The following is a 20,582-nucleotide window of genomic DNA, read 5'->3' on the forward strand; positions in this document are numbered from 1 at the left end:
CTGTTCGTCAGCAATAGCAGAGCCAGGGCTAGGATTAGGGCTACGTAAGGGACAACATTTACAACTGTACCCATCGATGGTGGTACCTAAAGGCACTTGAAAGTCATTCTTGCATTTCTTCTATTTACTAAGAATGGGAGAACAACAAAAAAACCCTACTAAACAACAAAGAGAAAAACAAAAAAACCCCACAAATCCTTATACGTGAGGTTTCAAAATAAACCTCACAATTCACACAAACACAACAAGCATGTGGAAAATAATGCTGAACAATCCAATAAATCCATAAAGTTACAAGTATTTGCACCACTCATTATTTTTTTCTTGGTTGACTCCTATTTAAACAGCAAGAAAATTCTTGTAAGTTTTAAATCTTTTTTTTAAGTTATTAACTATAACTCTCAGAAAATCCTGGATCAATGTCTAAACTCTAGCTTTAAAAGTTATTTACCCCTTCTAATTTCAGAGTTATTTTCTAAAACTTTTATCTTAAAATGCAATTTTTAAACCTCTCATTACCCAACCCACTACTTCTGCATACTCTTTAAATCCTACCAAATGAGACAGTATAATTACCAGAAAGTAAACAAGCACATTTCTTTAGGTAAACAACTGAGTATGCTATTTTACTGTTTTTCAGAAACAGCCAAAGTTAGTGAGGACTGTAAACTTTCTATTGTATATAGATTGTAGATTTTTAATTGTATATTGTATATTGACTGTAAACAGTAGTATTCTAACATCACCAAATTCTTTACCTTCAAGAATAGTTCTCTATCAAATTGTTATTAACTAGGGGATGGCTTTTAAAACAAGGTAAATAATTCCAACAAAGAGAAACTTAATAAAAAGACAATCTGATTTAAAAATGAGCAAAGAATTTTAACAGACATTTCTCCAAAGAAGATATACAAATGACCAGTACACAGAAGATACTCAACATGATTAGTCATCAGAGAAATTCAAATCAAAACCATGAGATACCACTCAATGGTATGGCCATCAAAAAATAAAAAAGGAAAATAAATGTTGTTCAGTATGTGGAGAAATTGGAACGCTCATACACTGCTGGTGGGAATGTAACGTGGTGCAGCCACTGTAAAAAAACAGCTTGGCAGTTGCACAAAACAAAAGTTAAACACAGAGTTATAAAAAGACCCAGCAATTCCACTCCTAGGTATATATACCCAAGAGAACTGAAAACATATTTTCACAGAAAAACTTGTACAGCAAAACTGTTTACAACAGCATTATTTGCAGCAGCCAAAATGCTCATCAACTGATGAACAGATAAACAAAATACGGTATATCCATCCCATCCACAAAAAGGATGAAGTACTAATACATGCCGTAACACAGACGAACCTTGAAAACATGATGCTAAGCAAAAGAAGCCAGTCACAAAGACCACATAATGCATCATTCCATTTATATAAAACGTCCGGAAAAGGCAAATCCCAGAGAGACAGCAGAGGTTGCCAGGCGCTAGGGAAGGGAACACAGTGGAGCGACTGGCTGCGAATGGGTCCAGGTTTCTTTTGGGGTCATAAAAATGTTCTGGAATTAGATAGTGGCAATGGTTGCAAAACCTTGTACTGAATTGTACACTTGAAAAGGGTGAATTTTAAGCTATGTGAATTACATATTAAAAAAAGAGTATTTTCTAATTTTGAAAACACAAACATATATAATTTTATTTAAAAGTAAATTTTATTTAAAACAAAACAAAATTAACTACTCCAAATCATTATTCTCTTGCTAAACCAAATGTCTACGTCCCTTAACGGGAGGAAATGGGTCCTGATCTCATCAATGTCCCCAGAACTTGACACAGAAAACATATTTGTGAATGGATGAAAATAATGAAGAAAAATAACACAGTGAATTGCAAACTAATCATAAGGAAAAAAATCCTTAATATTTTCCTTTCCTGAAGAGAAACCTATTAGAATCAAGAAATCAAAAGACAGTTTGGTTAACAACCTATTTTAAGAGCTAAACAGGAACGTCATTAATTTATTTTTTTCTACTTCAAGAGTTCACCTAAAGATAACTTTAAACACAAACTACCAGGGGCCGGCTCTGTGGCCGAGTGGTTGGGTTCACGCGCTCTGCTGTGGCGGCCCAGGGTTCGGATCCTGGGCACCGACATGGCGCCGCTCATCAGGCCATGTTGAGGCGGCGTCCCACATCCCACAGCTAGAAGGACCTGCAACTAAGATATACAACTGTGTACAGAGCGGGTTTGGGGAGATAAAGCAGAAAAAAAACCCACAAACCACCAGATTTAGACTATCCCAAACAATCTCTCTCATGTCAAAAGGAAAAGATAAATGCAAATCCTCTTAATACCAAAACAAAAACACAAAAATCAAAATTCACCAAAGCAAAAGAAAAGCACAGTAATCAGAATAATGCTTTAAAAAGTCAATGCAATAACAGATGAAAAGAACAATGTGCATGTGCACATGTGCATGTGTATGTACATATATATATATTTAGGATACATACAGCATACATACATCTATGTCTCCTAAAATCCTAACTTGTAAAACAATATACAAAAGAACGCAACTCTTTTAAATCAGTCTAATGCACTTATTGTTAAACTACATGCCTATCCATCAATATATTTAGTTTGATTTGTACAACTTTTCTGAAAAACAGCTGTACTGCACAAAGAGTACTTAAAATGTAAATACTATTAATGTAGATATATAACCTACAGGAGTAGAATCAAATACAAACATGCTGTGATTCAAGTTTTCCATTCTCTCCATTGGCTTTTCTTCTGCCGTAGCCCACAATAACCTTCCTCATGGACAGTCAGAAATCTGAACATTTCACTCAATGAAATTTTACCAGGCACTATTACAAGCCAGGATCACATCAATTTTTGACTATTTTTCCCTTAATGTTCCTGAAAGCACACTTCCATTTCATTAATTTACTAGAAAGAGTGGTTATTATGTTAAGCTATAATGATACTATTCAGGCTGATAATTTGGGATGTTAAAAGTCAATTTGATGAGATTTGTTAAATGATGCTTTATGTACAATTATTAAAATCAACATTTGTCAACAAGGACAAAATAACTTTTTCATTAAATCTATTGACAGAAACCCTATTCCTGTATACCATTATACTGAAATACCAAAGGAAGGAGTTTCTTAGGTACAGTAACTGTTTTCTTCTGGGCTCTACTTGCTTTTTATATGTCAATACTCTCTACTCTGTGGTTAGTTCAGTGTTTGGGTCATAATAGGAGTTGGCATATCTTTACCAGCAATTTCCTGCAGAAGTAGTATATATCCATTTTACTGTTGTTCAAAAGTGGACTACTGATTTCTTTCTTTAAGGTTAGCTTTTTTTGTGTCCAAGGACATGAAGATGTTCACTCACATTTGCTTTTCAAATTAAGAACTTTTACTCATTCAAAAGACACCGTTAAGAGGATGAAAAAACAACCCAGAGTGGGAGAAGATATTATCTTTCAGGTAAAGGACTCATATCCAGAATATATAAAGAACTTCTAAAAATTACTAAGAAAAAGGAAACCATTCAAGTGAAAAATGGGCAAAAGACTTGAATAGACACTTCACAAAAGAAGATATCCAAATGGCCAATAAACTTATAAAAAGGTACTCCATTTCATTAGTCATTGCAGAAATGCAAATTAAAACCACAGGCGATGGTTAAAATTAAAAAACAGAAAATATCGAAAGTGGTTGAAGGTATCTAACAATCAGAACTCTCAAACTGGGATATAAATTTGTACAACCAACTTAGAAAACAGTTTGGCAGTATCTACTAAAGATGAATTTATACGTACACTACGACCCAGCAATGCTGCTCTCATCATATATCCAACAGAAACACATGTTCACCAAAGACATACCAGGATGTTCAAAGTAACACTATTCATAAAATTGAAAACTGTTCAAGTGCCCATCAACCACAGAAGAATGGGTAAGTAAACTGTCATATCTTCATACAATGGAATACTATACAGCCATGTGAATGAACCAACTATCACAACACACAGCAGCATGGGTGATCTCACAAACATAATGTTGAGCAAAAGAAGCCAGGTAAAGAGCATTTACTGTATGATTATATTTATATAAAAATCAAAACCAGGCAAACCTAATATGTCAGTGAGTGGTTACCCTGGGGAGGGGGCAACTGGAAGGGCACCTGAAGGGAGCTTTTAGAGTGCTGGTAGTGCTGTTTCTTGATCTGGGCACTAGTTTAGATGTGTGTGTTCAGTTGTGCATTTATGATTTGTGCATGTTTCTGTGTGTAAATCATACTTCACTAACACTTCAGGAAGGGGACGAAAGGAGATGGCAGAGGATTCATGTGTCGACTGCAAGCCCTCTGTAGAGACCTTTGCATGGTGTATCGCTGTATTCACCCCAGCACCGACTAGTGAGTGGCCCACTGTGGATACCTGCGTAGCGCAGTTGATTAAAGCAGGAAAGGGGGTGCAGCTTTACCAGAAACCTACCTGAAGAAACGGCAGCTCATCTTAATGCCATCTTAACTTACCAGTTCACATTTATCTCAAGTATTCCTATTACTTTTTACATATCACCAAATAAATGTTCAGGCTAGGCTTGCAGCCACTTGCAGATGATTGCCATATCTGTGGAAGGGACAGTGCTGATGGCTCCTTGAGCGATCAGCAGCAGGTGGCATCCCAATCCCTACTTAGCACAAGGAGCACATAAACCATGGAGAGAACCAAGGAGAACCGGGCTCTACAGAGCAATGAAGGCAAGAGCAGCTCTCTCCCCTTGCTGGTCTAACAGCAAGGAGGCGGGGCAACAAAGAACTTCAAAAAAGACTGGTAGGACCTGGGTTGTAAACTCACAGGTGTTTGGTTTATTTTCATGCTTCATAAGGTACATATTCCTTTTGTATGTATTACATGTATTCCTTTTGCATGTACACAATATTTCATAATAAAAAGAACATTATGATTCTATAGTTACCAACGTTAAAAAGAAATGGTAACAAAAGTATAAGAAACACAAAGGAGAAACAGACATCTCAACCTTTCTCTCTTTAGAAACAAGAAACAATGTTTAGTATTCAACCTATAACACTGAGCATAGTGTACTGGGTACAAATCAGTGTTCAATAAATGTTTGTGGCACATTATGAAGGAAAATTGGTACTTTAGCACACTGTAATTCCTAGAAAGTTTTTTCTTCTAACAACAACCAATTGGCACATCTAAAACATCGAATATTCTATATTAAAAAGACAGAAAAGTTAAAAGTACAGACATTGAAAGTGACAGAACCATGCCTAGAACCCAGGGACGTGTGCTGACCGCAGCCTGCTTGCTGTGCTGGCCCCAGGAGTACCAGAGCACTCTCTTAGGCTGGGAAGTTCCAACAGTTATGCCTGCTTATTATTATATGATGCTGCTGCTGCTGCCTGGAGTAGAGCACACTAGGGCAGAGATTATGGATAGGAAAAGGGATTCTATTCCAGAGTCTGCCCTAACTTCGGCTGATCATGAGGTCGCATTCTCCCACAAGAACAATGAGAGCAGACAGATGCATTAAGCATTTCATATCTTTTCTTCCACCCCATCATCACAGAATGTTTTGTTACGTAAGTGTTTAACTGTTAGAATAATTTCACACCATTCAACAAACATGTCAGGCCATGACCGGTGTGGGATCTAAGGACACAACAGTGAATGTGATTGGTGACTGGTGTTTTTGACCTAAGTCTGAAGTTTAGCAAAGAAAAGACAATCAAAAGAAGTAATTATAATTATGATGTTCCAGTTAAAGAGTAAACACACACATTTGCCTCTTATGCCTTCCAAAAATGTTAGTAAAGTTTTATCAATTTAAGGCAAAAACTACAAAGACAAGCAACAGGAGAGGAAGCAGCAATAAAATCCTGAAAGCTAGAAGCAGGATGACAAGTGGTAACTAACACGGAAGACTTAAGAAAATTGAATTCTAAACCAGAAAGCAGAAAAGCAATCTGTCTTGCACTATACCCCAAGAAGGCTCAAGGACTGGCGATACGAAGTACCAGTGGATGTAGGGGTAAAATGAGATTTAAAAGCAGAAAGAATGGTTGCGGATGCAGTTAAACACACACAGCTCCCAGGATCTCCATTAGAAGACTAGAGGTTTATTCTTTGAAGAGAGTAAAGCAGAGATCTGGGTTGGAGACAGAGTTTACGAGAAAAGGTAGCACATCAGAAAAGAGTGGTTAAGTGAGAGATTTATATACTAAATGTTGAGCTCTCCCAGTCTTCTTACCCCAATTAGCTCCCAGAATACTAGCAGCCAGGCCTATTCCATGGGAAAACTGACCAGCCCAAGAGAAAAGACCTAAAGGCACTGTCACTCAAAGAAACAGCCTAGTCAGGTCACACTGTGGTGAGGCATCGGCGAGAAGCTCCATCAAGCACACTGAGCTTCTGAACTGCTTTCCTGATGATGCACACTTTAACCAAGCAGGTAAAGACCACCATGCATCCACCGGAAATTTCTAACATAAAAGATCATAAGCAAAGACCAAAAAGAGCAAAGCAAAAGACCAAAGCAAAGAGAACAAATGCAATGCAGAGGAAACAACTAAGCAGGAAGATGAAAACTTAAAAAAAAAAAAAAAAAGAAAAAAACCTTTCAATAATCTAAGAAAAATAAGAGGAAAAATATAGAACCATAAAACAAGGACAGCATGCTATAAAAAGGGGGAGCAATTAAAGAGTGTTTAAAAATTAAAAATGATAATTAAAATTTTATCAAAGAGTTGGATATAAAATTGAGAAAATCTCATAGACAGTAGAGAAAAAGACATAGATGAAAAATATGAGGTTAAAAACATTTTAAAGAATCAGCATAAGAGGTCCAAGATCCAAAGAGAGAAAAAAAAAAATCAAAGCAGAGACAAATCAAACAAATACTTTTTTAAACTTCCCAGAACTGACAGACATGAGCTTCTAGACTGAAAGTGCCTGGCACAATGGATGAAAACAGATCTACACTAAAGGACAACACAGTGAAATTTAAGAACACTGGGGACCAAAAGAAGCCCCTAAAAGCTTCCAGAGAGAGAGACAAGAGAGACAGAGAAAGTAGGCCACATCTAAGGAGTCAGACATCACAAATGGCTTCAGGTTTCCTAATAGCAACAGTGGAACCCAGAAAGCAACGGAACAAATGCCTTCAAAATTCTAAAGGAAAATGTTTCCAACCCAGAAGTCTAAGTAAGTGTGAAGATTAAATTTTAAAAAAGGTTAACCTCCCATACATTCTTCCTCAGAAAGACACTGGAGGGTGTGTTCTATGAAAACGAGGCAGTAAACCAAGAGAGAAGGATGTGAATCAAGGAAAGGGGCTTCAATTAGAAAGACTGGGAAAGGAAATCCCCAGGATGACAACTCAACAGCAGACCTTGAGAGCAAGCTTGCAGAACAGGTCAAAAGGCCAGGAAAGATCCCCTCCACACCCCTCCCTCCCAACCTCACTCCCCAAACTGAAATCAGTAAAATACATGATGTGCTTGAACATATCAAAAAACTATTAGGATTATTAGGTAAGAATCTGAGGATGAATCTGTGCTATTAACAATTTATGATATGTACATAGAAAATTAAGCAAACAAAAAAACATCATTAACTTTAGGGAAAATAAAGTACCACTGGGACAAGGAAAAGTAACCACAGGATACTACATAGCTATGAACAGTGTTTACTATTTTCAACTACCGTAAATGCTGAACTAAGCACATTATGGATACAACTATGTAGAAAAATGGAGAGACAGGAAGTGGGAGTACACGCAGTCGTGGGAGGGTGGTGAAGGAGAGCTAAATCCTTACATCCCATGGTGGTAAGTCAGTTCTAAAAATGCTGAAAACTGAAAATTCAAGAAGTAGCACACTGTGAATGTTATTTAACTACAAGAATAATAGCAAAACACCAAAAAGAAAACCAAAACAGCTGAAAGCGCTAAAGAGCAGGCAAGCAGGCAGGAGACTGCTGCTTTTGGTAATAAGTCAATAAGATCTATTTGACTCTAACCTACATGCATGTATAACTTTGACAGAAAAACTAATTAAGAAGTAAATAAAAAAAAAAGATCAAAGTACATCATGAAAGGGGAATCTCACTGTGCTCAGGGGAACCTGACCTAATTGGGGAGGGGAGACGTACTCAAACTCCCTCAGGACAGATGACCTACACTAAGATGGGGACTGGGAGGGAAGGAGCATTCCAGGCACAGGAAACAGAGTGAGGGGAGGCCTCCAGGCCAGAGAGGGTGATGCCCTCCAGGAAGTGAAAGAAGTTCCCCATGGAAATAACAAATCACGAGAGTCCACTCCTGCCCCCAAGTCCTCGTCCCCCCATCTATATGTCACCCAGCCTTCAAGGCCAGGCTCAAGTTTAACCTTCTCAGAAGCTTCCTGGAAGTCTCTGGAACCAGCTGATGTCTCCCATCTCAAAATAACGCCTTTTATCAACTATCTCATTCTCTTAATTATCTACCATTTCATTCTCTGAATTAACATAATTAACATTGTATCAACACCATTAATACATTCTCATGGATTGAAGTCACTCAACAGGTATTTAGTGAATACTTACTATATGCATAAAATTGTGCTGGGTACTAAAAGTAAGCGAAGCAAGAAAAAAAGGAAGGGAGGGAAGGGGGAAAAGAAAACAAACAAGCAGCAGTCCACAGGTGCTCAGCAAACTCTTAATAGAAAGGCCTGTGGCACATCCTTTTGCATTTCAAAGTATTTAAACACCCAAGCCGGCACTTCATAAACACCTCTTATTAATTAAATTACAAATGGCTCATAAGGTGAAAGTCTTGGTGGACAGTAACTTTTTTTAAAACCAAAATACAAATTTTGAAGGAAAAAAACCCAACAGTGTACTCTATACACATTCTAAGATAAGTATAAAAAGTAACATTTTGTAATAATGACAACAGCACAGAGGGATTTTTAAAAATATTTTTCTTCTCAATTACAAAATTTGTAAGTTTGCAAAGAGAAAACTTGGCAAAAATATAGAGAATTAAATAAAAATCATCATAATTCCATACTTCCAGACTTTTGGGTGAATGTGAATACTCTTATAACCTTTTTCACTCATTACATGGTGGAAATTTTCCTCATCATTAAATATTCTTTTGCAGTAACACTGTAGTATTTGAAAGTCAGTCTATATTTTTAAAAGGGAAAAAAAGTTCATTTCTCAGAAATAACTACAACATTAACTAGGACAGCTAAATAATAATTAAAACAACCTGCTAAGAGAAATACAAAATCAGTGTTAGAAGGTATACCCCACTAATTGTTGAGATCCTCTTGAACACAATTACAGATTCTCACCTAAATATTTTCACTGAAACATGAAGTCTTAAAGCAGCATTTGGATTACATTAAACCTATCTGATATACAGAAAATAAAAGATATTTTAACCTTCCAAACAATAATAGATGTTAATATTATAAGGCAATGATGACCTTTCATGCTCAACATCATTTGTTTTTTCTCCCCCTTCTACTCAGCTGGTCATTTTGGCCAAAGCCGAATGGTCAGAGACGGCTGTAAAGCTCACAAGATTACCTAAATGTGCCCACCTCAACTAACTCAGTCACTTAACATGAAGCTGAACCAATGTGTTTAAGAGAATTCATGCTGCCTACCTTCAAATGCAGGACTGAGGAGAACTGATTCTAAGCACATTTTAAAACATGATATCTGAAAATGAAATTCAGTCACACAAGGACAAAAGTGTGGAAAACAATCCCACATCAGCCATCAATCATATACAGGATCCTCAAGCCTGCAGATAACCCTCAGATCATACTTCTTATGCTGTCTCTACAGTAACTGAACAGATTTTTCTAAAGTTCTGAAAATGCAATTACTAAAAGCAGTGAATAAGAATACCAGAAATCAAAGAGCCACCTTCTTTAAAAAAACTAAAAAACTCTTAACTTACTATTTTCTTGCTTTTAAGAGATTGATTTTATTGTGAACCTAAAATTGCTCTAAAAAATAAAGTTCATTTTAACAATTTAAAAATTATTACGTTTCCTGATTTTCATTAATTTTTTGCCGAGATACACAATGTTTAAAGCTGCTCAGCAGGGAAAGACACAAACAGAATGTTTTCTACTGCAAAATTACAAAACAGTATTCTGTAATCATCAGTGACTCATTCTTTTAAAATATACTATTAAGGAGATATTTTCTATATTTTTAAAGCACACTTTTTTTATCTTTCAGCATAAACTCACCATCTGTATTTACTGACATCACTTCTAAAAATAATTATACATCATGAAAGAAATGTGCTAAATCATCAGTAGAATGATCCTCTTTGGATCAAAGCCACCAGCTTCTACATACAAAAACAATCAGTTATAAAGCTGGAAGGAGTCAAAACGATCTAGTCCAATTACTTGATTTTACAAAAGACGGAAACAGGCTGGAAGGAGGTTAAAGTCCTCACCCACAGTCACACAACTACTTACTTCATGACAGAAGCTGGGTAATTACTGATCAGATGTTTTAATAAAGTCCCTTTACGTTCTCCTGAATCAGTCTCTACCTAGCACCCGAGGTGAACCTTTCAGGCACTGAAGTCTATGTTACATGCTTCGAAAACTGCTTATTAACACAAAGTTATACAAAAGGTTTGGATGCTATAACATAAATCTGCTAAAATGAAAGCTTCACTATATTTCTGATGACCTGGTCTATAAAATTGCATCTAAACTTAATGAGGACAAAATTAATTAAAAATAATTTAATAACAAAGTAAAGAGCAAAGTAAGCACTGAATTCTATAGAGATAAGGACTGTGGTAGCTAAGGAGACTTGGGTTTTACCTGCAGCACTCTCAATTTTTATAGGACTGTATTCATTGTTAATCAAACCTTAATGTTTAAGGCGAATCTGGGCAATAAATACATGGCTGTTATTTTATACTATTCCTGCAACTTTCCGTAAATTTGAAATTATTCCAAATGAAAGTTCTTTTAAAGGAATTTTAAAACAAGGAAAACATGATCATTAACAGAAAATTTGGAAAATAAAAAGGAGAAATCACTCCTACCATTTTTCTTAAAAAGTATGTTTAAAAGAAAAAAAAAAACGCCATGCATTTGTCAAAACCTAGAGAACTTTACAGCACAAAGAGTGAAATTGAACATACACAAAATTTTTTTTAAATTTAGGTGGCTGGCGGTTCCCAGGATGGTATGCGGAATGTAACAAAACAATTCTAACTACATTATAAAAGTATGACACAACCCCACTGAAGAGGCTGGGGAGCAAAGGTGCTGATCTGAGTACCTGAGTAACTATGGAAATGAGTAGAGACTATAAGACTAAAGGCAAAAGAAATGGTACAACGCCCTGCCCTCTAGTAGATAAAACCGTTCCCACAGGGATGCGGGTTAACAACTCTGACAGCTGTATATTAGATATATGTGTATAGTCCACACGTGTATATTAGAATTGAAGAATTAACTAAGTGGACGGCGGGTGGTGGAGCCAGGTTTTCACTGCTGGAGTGCAAGTTTACAGATAAGCAGGGGGAGGAGGCTAGAGTGATCCATGCAGTAACAGATTAGAGTGGGTTAGTCTAGTACAGATACAGATGGTTACATATGGACATGTTTACATATACACGTACACATAAACATTTCTTTACTCTGTCAGCTCAGAAGGCCTAGAAGCGATGACACCCTAGCGGCAATGAGCACAATCTTGGTTCCAATATCACTCTCCAATAAAAGCAAGCAGGGCTCCTTGGAGAAACGGCTGATTCTAGGACAGCAGAGGAAATATACATGAGCCTGGAGCCAAAAAGTAAGGAAGTGCTTTAAAAAACCCACAATGATGGAACTATGTCAAAGGGACACAGGTGCCAACTGAAACGGTTCCCAAGGGCCAAAACTGGAACAATCTGAGCAACAAAATAAAGCAGGATAGGATTATAAGCCGAAGAATAAATGAATTCATACTGATATCACTGAATAAATAAATTAATGGAGAAGAGACAAGTGTCCCATGCAGAAAAATTCCAGGTAACTTACATAAATACTCTGCCCGCAATGAGATGGTGAAGCATAACGCCCCTATCCCTAAGTGTGGACTGCACACAGTGACTTCCTTCCAAAGACGACAGTATGAAAAGAGGGGGCCAGGCAGGAGGGAGTAACTTCCCAGTAGAGAAACCTCACAAACACTACTTCAGCCAGGTGATCGGGGTCAACTCCGCAGTGATAAGCCAAGTTGAAAGTACGTATTCTTGATACGATGTGATGAAAATGGCACTTTACTTCTGTTTCTTCCTCCCCCCAAACCCACAACCCCAATCTAATCATGAGAAAAGGATCAGACAAATCTCAGCTGAGGGACATTCTACAAATACCTGACCAATACTCCTCAAAACTGTCAAGGTCTTCAAAAACAAGGAAAATTTGAGAAACTGTCACAGCCAAGAGGAGGCTAAGGAGACAAGATGACAGAATGTAATGAGGAAACCTGTACGGAATCCTGGAACAGAAAAAAGACATTGGGTTAAAAACTGAAAATCTGAATAAAGTACAGACTTTAGTAAAGAAAAATGTATCAATACTGGTTCATTAATGTCATAAATGTATCATACTAACCTAAGATGTTAACAGGGGTAACTGGGTTTGGGGTAAATGGAAAATGTACTCTCTTCTCAATGTTTCTAAACATCTAAAAATGTTACAAAACAAAAAGTTTATTTAAAAATGTTAAAAATCTAAATTTTTTTTTAAAAAAAAGCAAAGGAAAAATAAGAAAGAAAGCCTGAAGAACGCACACCAAAATTGAGAATTAATTACACCTCTGGGGAGAGATTAGAAAGGAAGGAAAATGGGGGCCAGCCAGGTGGCGCAGCGGCTAAGTTCGCACGTTCCACTTATCGGTGGCCCAGGGTTCGCCGGTTCGGATCCCGGGTGTGGACATGGCACCACGTGGCACACCATGCTGTGGTAGGCGTCCCACATATAAAGTAGAGGAAGACAGGCAAGGATGTTAGCTCAGGGCCAGGCTTCCTCAGCAAAAAGAGGAGGATTGGCAGTAGTTAGCTCAGGGCTAATCTTCCTTAAAAAAAAAAAAAAAAAAAGAAGGGAAGGAAAATCAAGTTTTCCTTTACAAAGTTACTGTGTGACTCTAGTCAAAGAACATATCTGTGTACTACTGTGTAACAAGAAATTTTAATTTTAAATGACACATTTAAGCATTGAATGATAAATAAAATGAAACTGTTATTAAACAGAAACTACTCCCCCTAAACGTTTGTAATTCTATTCATAAATGATCCAATCTCCAGAAAGACCGCCAAATCATATTCAAGCCTCTGATTAAACTGATATTACTGCAATACACAAATTTAAAAGAAAAACTGTCAAAGATTATACTACATTGCTGGGGGGGGGCTAAGAAATATACATGTGAGAGGAACTGCTTTAATCAGTAAGAAAATATTTCACTAGAAATGTTCTTAAACTTGATCAGTATTTAGAGCTAATATTTAGAACTTTTAATGTAAATTGTGTTATTCAGAAAAAATGAGTCAGCCTAATTTAACAGTAGGATGTGCTAAGTGACATCTGATAACACTGGTTTCATTATTGCTCTTGGTGACAGCAACAAGACACAGGGCACCTCTATCTACACAGCCACCAGAAGCAATTACAACTGGAGCATGTAGAGCTCAGCAAATTTGATACATGGTATTTACCAATTGCCTAGCATACTGGTAAAAATGACATGAGAAACAAGATAAGACCATCAAGCTGATTTTCAGCATTAATCTCTAATTAAAGTGTTAAAACTGCTTTATCTAAATGGGCAGCATCTACTATTACAAGAATATGGTTCCACTAACAGCTGGATTTGTTCAAACACAATACAAGAATAAATTATTAAGAAACCAAAGTAATTATTTTAAAGGCCTAAGAACAAATAAATCAGAAGATGTCACCTGAATCTCTTCAAGACTTCCTTTTTTTTAATTAATAAAAATAGAAAATCACTCACGGTAGGATTTATTTTATAATATAATCTAATGTAAAGTAATGTAATATAATTGGTGTCTAGGATATAGTAATTTCAAGTTATGTGCAGGCAAACCAGTGTGGCATCAGTTCAGACGCCAGGGTTTTCTAGAGCACCTCAACCGGCCCTTGGTCTCTATTCACACCTGATTCCAGGGCAAAGAGAATGATTAAACCAATCAAATCTCCCCAAACACGTGGTCACCTGTAGCACTAGGCAAGCAAATAAGCATGGATCAACAGGAATCCATCACTGCTACAAAAACAACACAAAGTATACACAGTTCACCAAGAGTGAGCTAAATACCAAGGACAGTTGCAGATACGCAGTTCCTGACACTCACAAATCCTGTTTCCATATTCATAACTGATCACAAAAGCACTCTCATGGTATAATTCTCATGTAATAATAACTGCTTAAAGCATCATACCATTATCTTTTCGAGTTACACACAGAAACATTTACAGATGAAATGATATTTCTAAGATATGCTTCAAAATAATGGTGGGGAGTATACATGAAACAAGAGTAGCCATTTGTTGACAACTGCTGAAGCTTAGTGATGGGTACATAAAGTTTATTACACTATATTTCTGTGTATGTTTAAAATTTTCATAGCAAAAAGTTGACAATGTAAATAAATATTATTAAGAAATTACTCTACTCTGGGGCTGGCCCCGTGGCCGAGTGGTTAAGTTCACGTGCTCCGCTGCAGGCGGCCCAGTGTTTCGTTGGTTCGAATGCTGGGCGTGGAAATGGCACTGCTCATTAAACCACGCTGAGGCGGCGTCCCACATGCCACAACTAGAAGGACCCACAACGAGGAATATACAACTATGTACTGGGGGGCTTTGGGGAAAAAAGGAAAAAAATTTAAAAAAAAAATTACTCTACTCCTACAACTCAGCAACAAAAAGCAAACAATCCAATTCAAAAATGGGCCAAAGACTTGAATATACATTTCTCCAAAGAAGACACAAAAATGTCCAATAAGCACATAAAAAGATGCTCAATATCACTAATCATTAGGGAAATGCAAACCAAAACCACAATGCAATACCACTTCACATCCATCAGGATGATTTTATTAAAAAAAAAAACAAAAAACCCAGAAAATAACAAGTGTTGATGAGGATGTGAAAAAACTGGAACCCTTATGCATTGCTGGTAAGAATGTAAAATGGTGCGTTGCTATGGAAAACAGTATGGCAGTTCCTCAAAAAATTAAAAATAGCATTACCATATGAACCAGAAATTCCATTTCTGGGTATACACCCAAAAGAACCAAAAATGAGGACTCAAAAGCTACTTGTACACCCATGTTCACAGCAGCACTATTCACAATGGCCAAAAGGTGGAAGCGCCCCTTGTGTTCATCTATAGATGAATGGATAAACAAAATATGGTGTACACATACAATGGAATACTGTTGTATTAAAACAGAAGGAAATTCTGACACATGATACAATATGGATGAACCTTGAGGACATCATGCTAAGTGAAATAAGCCAGTCACAAAAAGACAAATACTGTATGATTCCACTTATATGAGGTACCTAGAGCAGTTAAATTCATAGACAGAAAGTAGAATGGTGGCTGTCAGGGGCTGAGGAAGGAGGAAATAGGCAGTTACTGTTTTATGGGTATGGAGTTTCAGTTAGGGAAGATGAAAAAGTTCTGGAAACGGATGGCGGTGATGGCTGCCCAACAATGTGAATGTACTTAATGCCCCTGAACTTACTGTACACTTAAAAATGGATAAAATGATAATATATTTGGTAAATATATAATGGTAAAATGGTACTGTTTTTACGATAATTTTTAAACATTTTTTTTTAAGTAATTCTACCCATCTACTCAAAATTTTTATGAAAGTTTTCCTTGATCATTGGCCATACAGGCCACAAATACAGCAAAATAATCTTAAAATCTTGCCTTAACGTTATTTTTTCTTCTTTAAAGATTGGCACCTGAGCTAACATCTTTTTTTCTTCTTCCTCCCTCTTCTCCCCAAAGCCCCCCAGTACACAGTTGCATACTCTAGTTGTGGGTCCTTCACGGCTGTGCCATGTGGGAGGCCGCCTCAGCATGGCCTGATGAGCGGTGCCACGTCTGTGCCCAGGATCTGAACCTGCAAAATCCTGGGCGGCGGAAGTGGAGTGAGCGAACTTAACCACTCGGCCATGGGGCCAGCCTCTTGACATAACATTCTGAGGGGCATTCCACGATATAATTATAATGACTTTTAAAACTAAAAACATAAAACCACATGCCCCCTCCTCAAGGATTGTGACTTCATCTAATACCTGAACATGAATATGGTTTAACCTGCCAGAGACGAAATTCTTTCCCTGATCTATCAAAGTCTTCCTCCACAATTCTGAGAGCTCACCCAAAAAGGCGTCATTCCCAAAGCTGTTCTACACTGTCGTCAGACTACAATACAAACTTATTAGCGATGCTCACAAGTGGGCAACTTCTGTAGCAGGCAACGCGTCAAGTCTAAAGCTAAACACACTGCAGTCTTCTTTTAAGCCTATGTGGCAGTGTCATTGTTGCCCACTTATATTGGACTCAAATTCAAATACCTCAAAACATTTCAGGAAATACTTGGCAAAATTCATGATACAGGTAAAAATCCATTCCAGTGAGGCAAGAACTGATGAACAGGAATCAATGTCCTCAGAGAGAGCAACACGTTAACAAGCTTCTCAACACTGGGCCTACCTGGACCTTTCTGAAACAGTGCTTCCGACTGTTTGGACACACGATCTGTTTCAAAATGCAAAAAAGGAGAAAAAAAATAAAGCCACAGGGAACCTGAGCCCAGCCTTTCTATGTAGTCCGATGTGATGCTAAATTCAAGTTGTGCACATATTGCACTACCAATAAAAAGACCATAAAGGCAAAAATATGTTTGCATTTATGAATGAATCATACAGTTTTCCGTTACATTTACTTTGCTAGAGGACCAGCTCAGTTTGATTAACCAGATCAAACAGAAGTCAGAATCGCCTTTGGTGACAACCAAGGAGTATCATGCTGCTATGAAGTTGCCTGGACAATTCACCAACATCCTATATTTCAAAAGCCTTTTAAATATGTATATTCTCTGACCAAGCATTTCCATATCTAGAAATTTTTACTGAGGAAATAACTGATGATGTATGTAAAAGAAACTTCAGTGAATGAAAAAAATTATAAATATCCTTAGTGACCAACAATGGGCAACTGATTAAATTATGGTTCAGTCATACAATTACATGCTATGCAGACGTTAAAATATGAAACCATCTTATTTTATAGCTGTATTGTGTACCTTTGTACATACAGTGCATGAATATACCTTATGCAAATCCGTTAATGAACATGTGTCTGAGAACGCGACATACACGGGCACATGTGGGTCTGTAAACACACACATGTGCTCATATGCACAAAGTGCGTGCAAGTACAATCAAGCGCCCCTAGAATTGTACATGTGTACAAAGATGTGCCTATACATGTATGTATGGGTGCATAAACAAATACCTATGCACGTGTATATATCTGCCAATGCATATGCCTATATTTGGACCATGAGCCTGCGTTTTAAGCAGGTGAGTGTGTATTTATCCTTGTAATCACTACTTAGAAGCTATGACCTTGAGCAAGTTACTGAGCCTCTTGGAGAGTTGATTTTGTCATCTATACAGTAATACCAAACCCTGCCTCATAGGGGTTCTGCAAGGATTAAGCAAAATAATGGATGTAAAGCACTTAGTATCCCGATCGGTGCATAGTAAATGCTCAATCAATATTAGGTTTCCTTATCTGTACACATTATACTGATCTATACTTGTGTATATTTACATAGCTATAAGTCTACAAGGATATACATTAAAATATTAACTCTGGTTATCTATGGGTGATAGGTGTTGTAGTGCTTTTTAGGGGTTTTTTTAGCTTTCATATTTTGCAATTTTCCTGGGAAGATTATTTCTTCAAAATAATGATTTAAAAAAAAAAAAGATGGCCTGTCCCTCATACATCTCCATTCTGAATATTTAAAGCTGTTAAATACTACACCAAGGAATACATAATTTTGATACTCGACCAAATTTTTTGTATTCTAGCAGTATGTCAGCATTACCTAATAGCTCAAGAAGATGGCAGTACAAAGAAAAGCCACAGCTTTTTGCTTGTTTGCCTTATCCAAGGCAGGATGAAAAGAATGAATTAGATCACACTACGGGGTACCTGTGATTTGCAAACACCTTGGTGACAGTTCACTGGCACCTGTCATTCGTATTTCATTAAAGCAGGGAGGAACCCAGAGCCTTGCCCAAGGTCATACAAAAAAGCATGTGCCAGACCCCAGGCTGTGAGAGATCTAACGACTAGACTGCATAGCGACAACTTGGGCGTGTTTATGAAACCCAAAAGCTAAATTCTTAACAGAGTCATTTCAAGAGTCCGGCCGGCCGGAGGAGGGAGGAAATTACAACACAGCTGATGACAGGAAAACAAACCAGTACCTGGGCGCACCAGGGTTAATCTAGATGTTTTAATCGTATTGGCTTTCCTTACTTCTAAAATATAAAACTGTAGATCACGTATGATACGACATTTAATTTCGTATAAGGACGATTGACATTTGCACGCAAATTATACTGAAAGCATTTTGAAACACGGCAAAACCTAAGCAGTTACTTGCGGTTCCAACGTTGACTGATTCCAATGTTGATCACTAACTACCCGGCTCAATTCCCACAATTACGATGTGGGACATTAAATACCCGTAACAATCTTGCACAATGTCCCTCCGAATTTCCGAGGGAAACCGGCTACAGACAGTGGCGAGCGAAACAAGCAGCTCTTTTCCCTAGGGCCTCAATTTATAAATCATAGCCGAGATAATGACCCCACCGTTCCCTATACATTTCCTGCCCAGCCATGTTATTAAATCCCTTTAAACGTCATTCTCAAGCTTTAAAACACACCCAGGCACACGCCCTGCAGCCTTCAACGGAACTCGACATTTTGGGGCAGCACCACTGTTAAAGATCGCCTTTTCCGAATTTACTGCAAACCGCGGTCTCCAGTCTCTCGCCTCATTTGTGACTTTTGTCTGAAATGGGAGGCGGGGCGGATGGGTTCCGACAAACAGACCAGGCTCTGAAACCCTGAGTAATTGCATCTCGCTGCGGGGAGCTGTCGGCGGCAGCAGCAGCGATTGTAATCTTTTCTCTCCGCCCAGTTTCCTTTTCCATTTCATGCTTGCCTTTTTTTTTTTTTTTTTTCCCTTTCCAGTAACATCAAACCAAAGACGGAAAAAGGATAAACGAATGCCCCCAGGTCGACGCCGACTGAGGGTCGCGGTTCTGACTCGGGGACCCGCCCGCCGCGGGAAACGCAGGAACGCGGTCGGGGGAGGCTTCGCGGCCGCCCGGTCCCGCCCCGGGTCGCGGAGGGCTGGGCCCGGCCCGCGGCGGCCTCGAGTCGCAGCCCGGGGCCCGCCCGGCCCGCCCAGGCCCAGCGCGGCCTGCCGAGCCGCGGCGTCGAGTGGGCCGCAGGCTGGGCCGGAAAGGCCTGAGGCGGCCGGCGGGGAGGGCCGGGGGCCGGGGCAGGACTCGGCGCGGCTCACCTGCTGGTACCGGCTGCCGCAGGCCGGCTCCACCGCCGCCAGCGCCGCCAACGCCAACGCCATGGCGCAGCCGGCCGCAGGGAAGGAGGGCGGGCGAGCGAGCGCGAGGGACGCGGCGCCGCGGCCTGAGAGCGCTGGGAGCCGCGGGGGACGCGCCTCGGTGGGTCTCGTTGGCCGCCGCCGCTGCCAGGCGAGCCGCTCTCCTCGGGCTGTGAGCGCCGCCGCCGCGGAGGCTCCTACACGGCCCCTGGGGAGGAGGCGGGCACGCCGACGACGCCGCTGCGCCGCCGCCCCGCCCCCGACTCACACCGCCCGCCCGGCCGCCGCCCTCGCCCCGCGCCGCCGCCGCCGGGGTGGGACCCGCGCCGCCCCTCCTCCCGCGCCCCCAAGGCCGGGGCGCCGGACTCCGTTCCGCGAGTGACGAGCTCCCCACAGGCCACCGCACAGAGGGCGACGCTGGCCACGCGCTTCTGGTCCCAAGCCCTGAGCTTGCCCTCCGTGTTCTCATCTAAACCTCGTCACACACTCTGACACTGCGGCCCCGGCCCCACTGGCGAGGTCGTTGAGAAGGAGGCTGCCGGTCCTGACAGCAGAGGTCTCATCCCTGGTGCCTGGCTGCAGTCTCGGTTCTCATCCACTCCTTTCTCATCTTCCTGAGAGATCAGGGGTCAGTCAACGACAGGGCAGAGGCCAAATGCGGTCCAGTGACCGTGCACAGTATATGAAATTCACATTTCAGGGTTCATAAATTGCTTTATTGGAACACAGCTGCTCCCGTTTCTTTAGTATGGCCCGCAAACTCTAAATCACTGGCTGTCTTAGCCCTTTACAGAAAAAAATTTGCTGAC

The 20,582-nt window shown here is 39.5% G+C and overlaps 1 protein-coding gene across 1 annotated transcript in view; it reads right to left on the bottom strand.

Annotated features, from left to right (window-relative positions):
• NDFIP1 (Nedd4 family interacting protein 1) overlaps positions 1–20,063 on the bottom strand; it is a 46,493-nt gene extending 26,430 nt beyond the window's left edge. The window contains exon 1 of the mRNA XM_044780686.2: positions 19,735–20,063. Within this exon, the coding sequence (XP_044636621.1) occupies positions 19,735–19,797 (63 nt within the window). The 5' untranslated portion in view covers positions 19,798–20,063. The remainder of the gene's footprint in view (positions 1–19,734) is intronic.
• Positions 20,064–20,582: the final 519 nt, after the last annotated feature.

The sequence above is a fragment of the Equus asinus genome, chromosome 9, assembly GCF_041296235.1.
Source record: "Equus asinus isolate D_3611 breed Donkey chromosome 9, EquAss-T2T_v2, whole genome shotgun sequence".
Classification (NCBI taxonomy): Eukaryota; Metazoa; Chordata; class Mammalia; order Perissodactyla; family Equidae; genus Equus; species Equus asinus.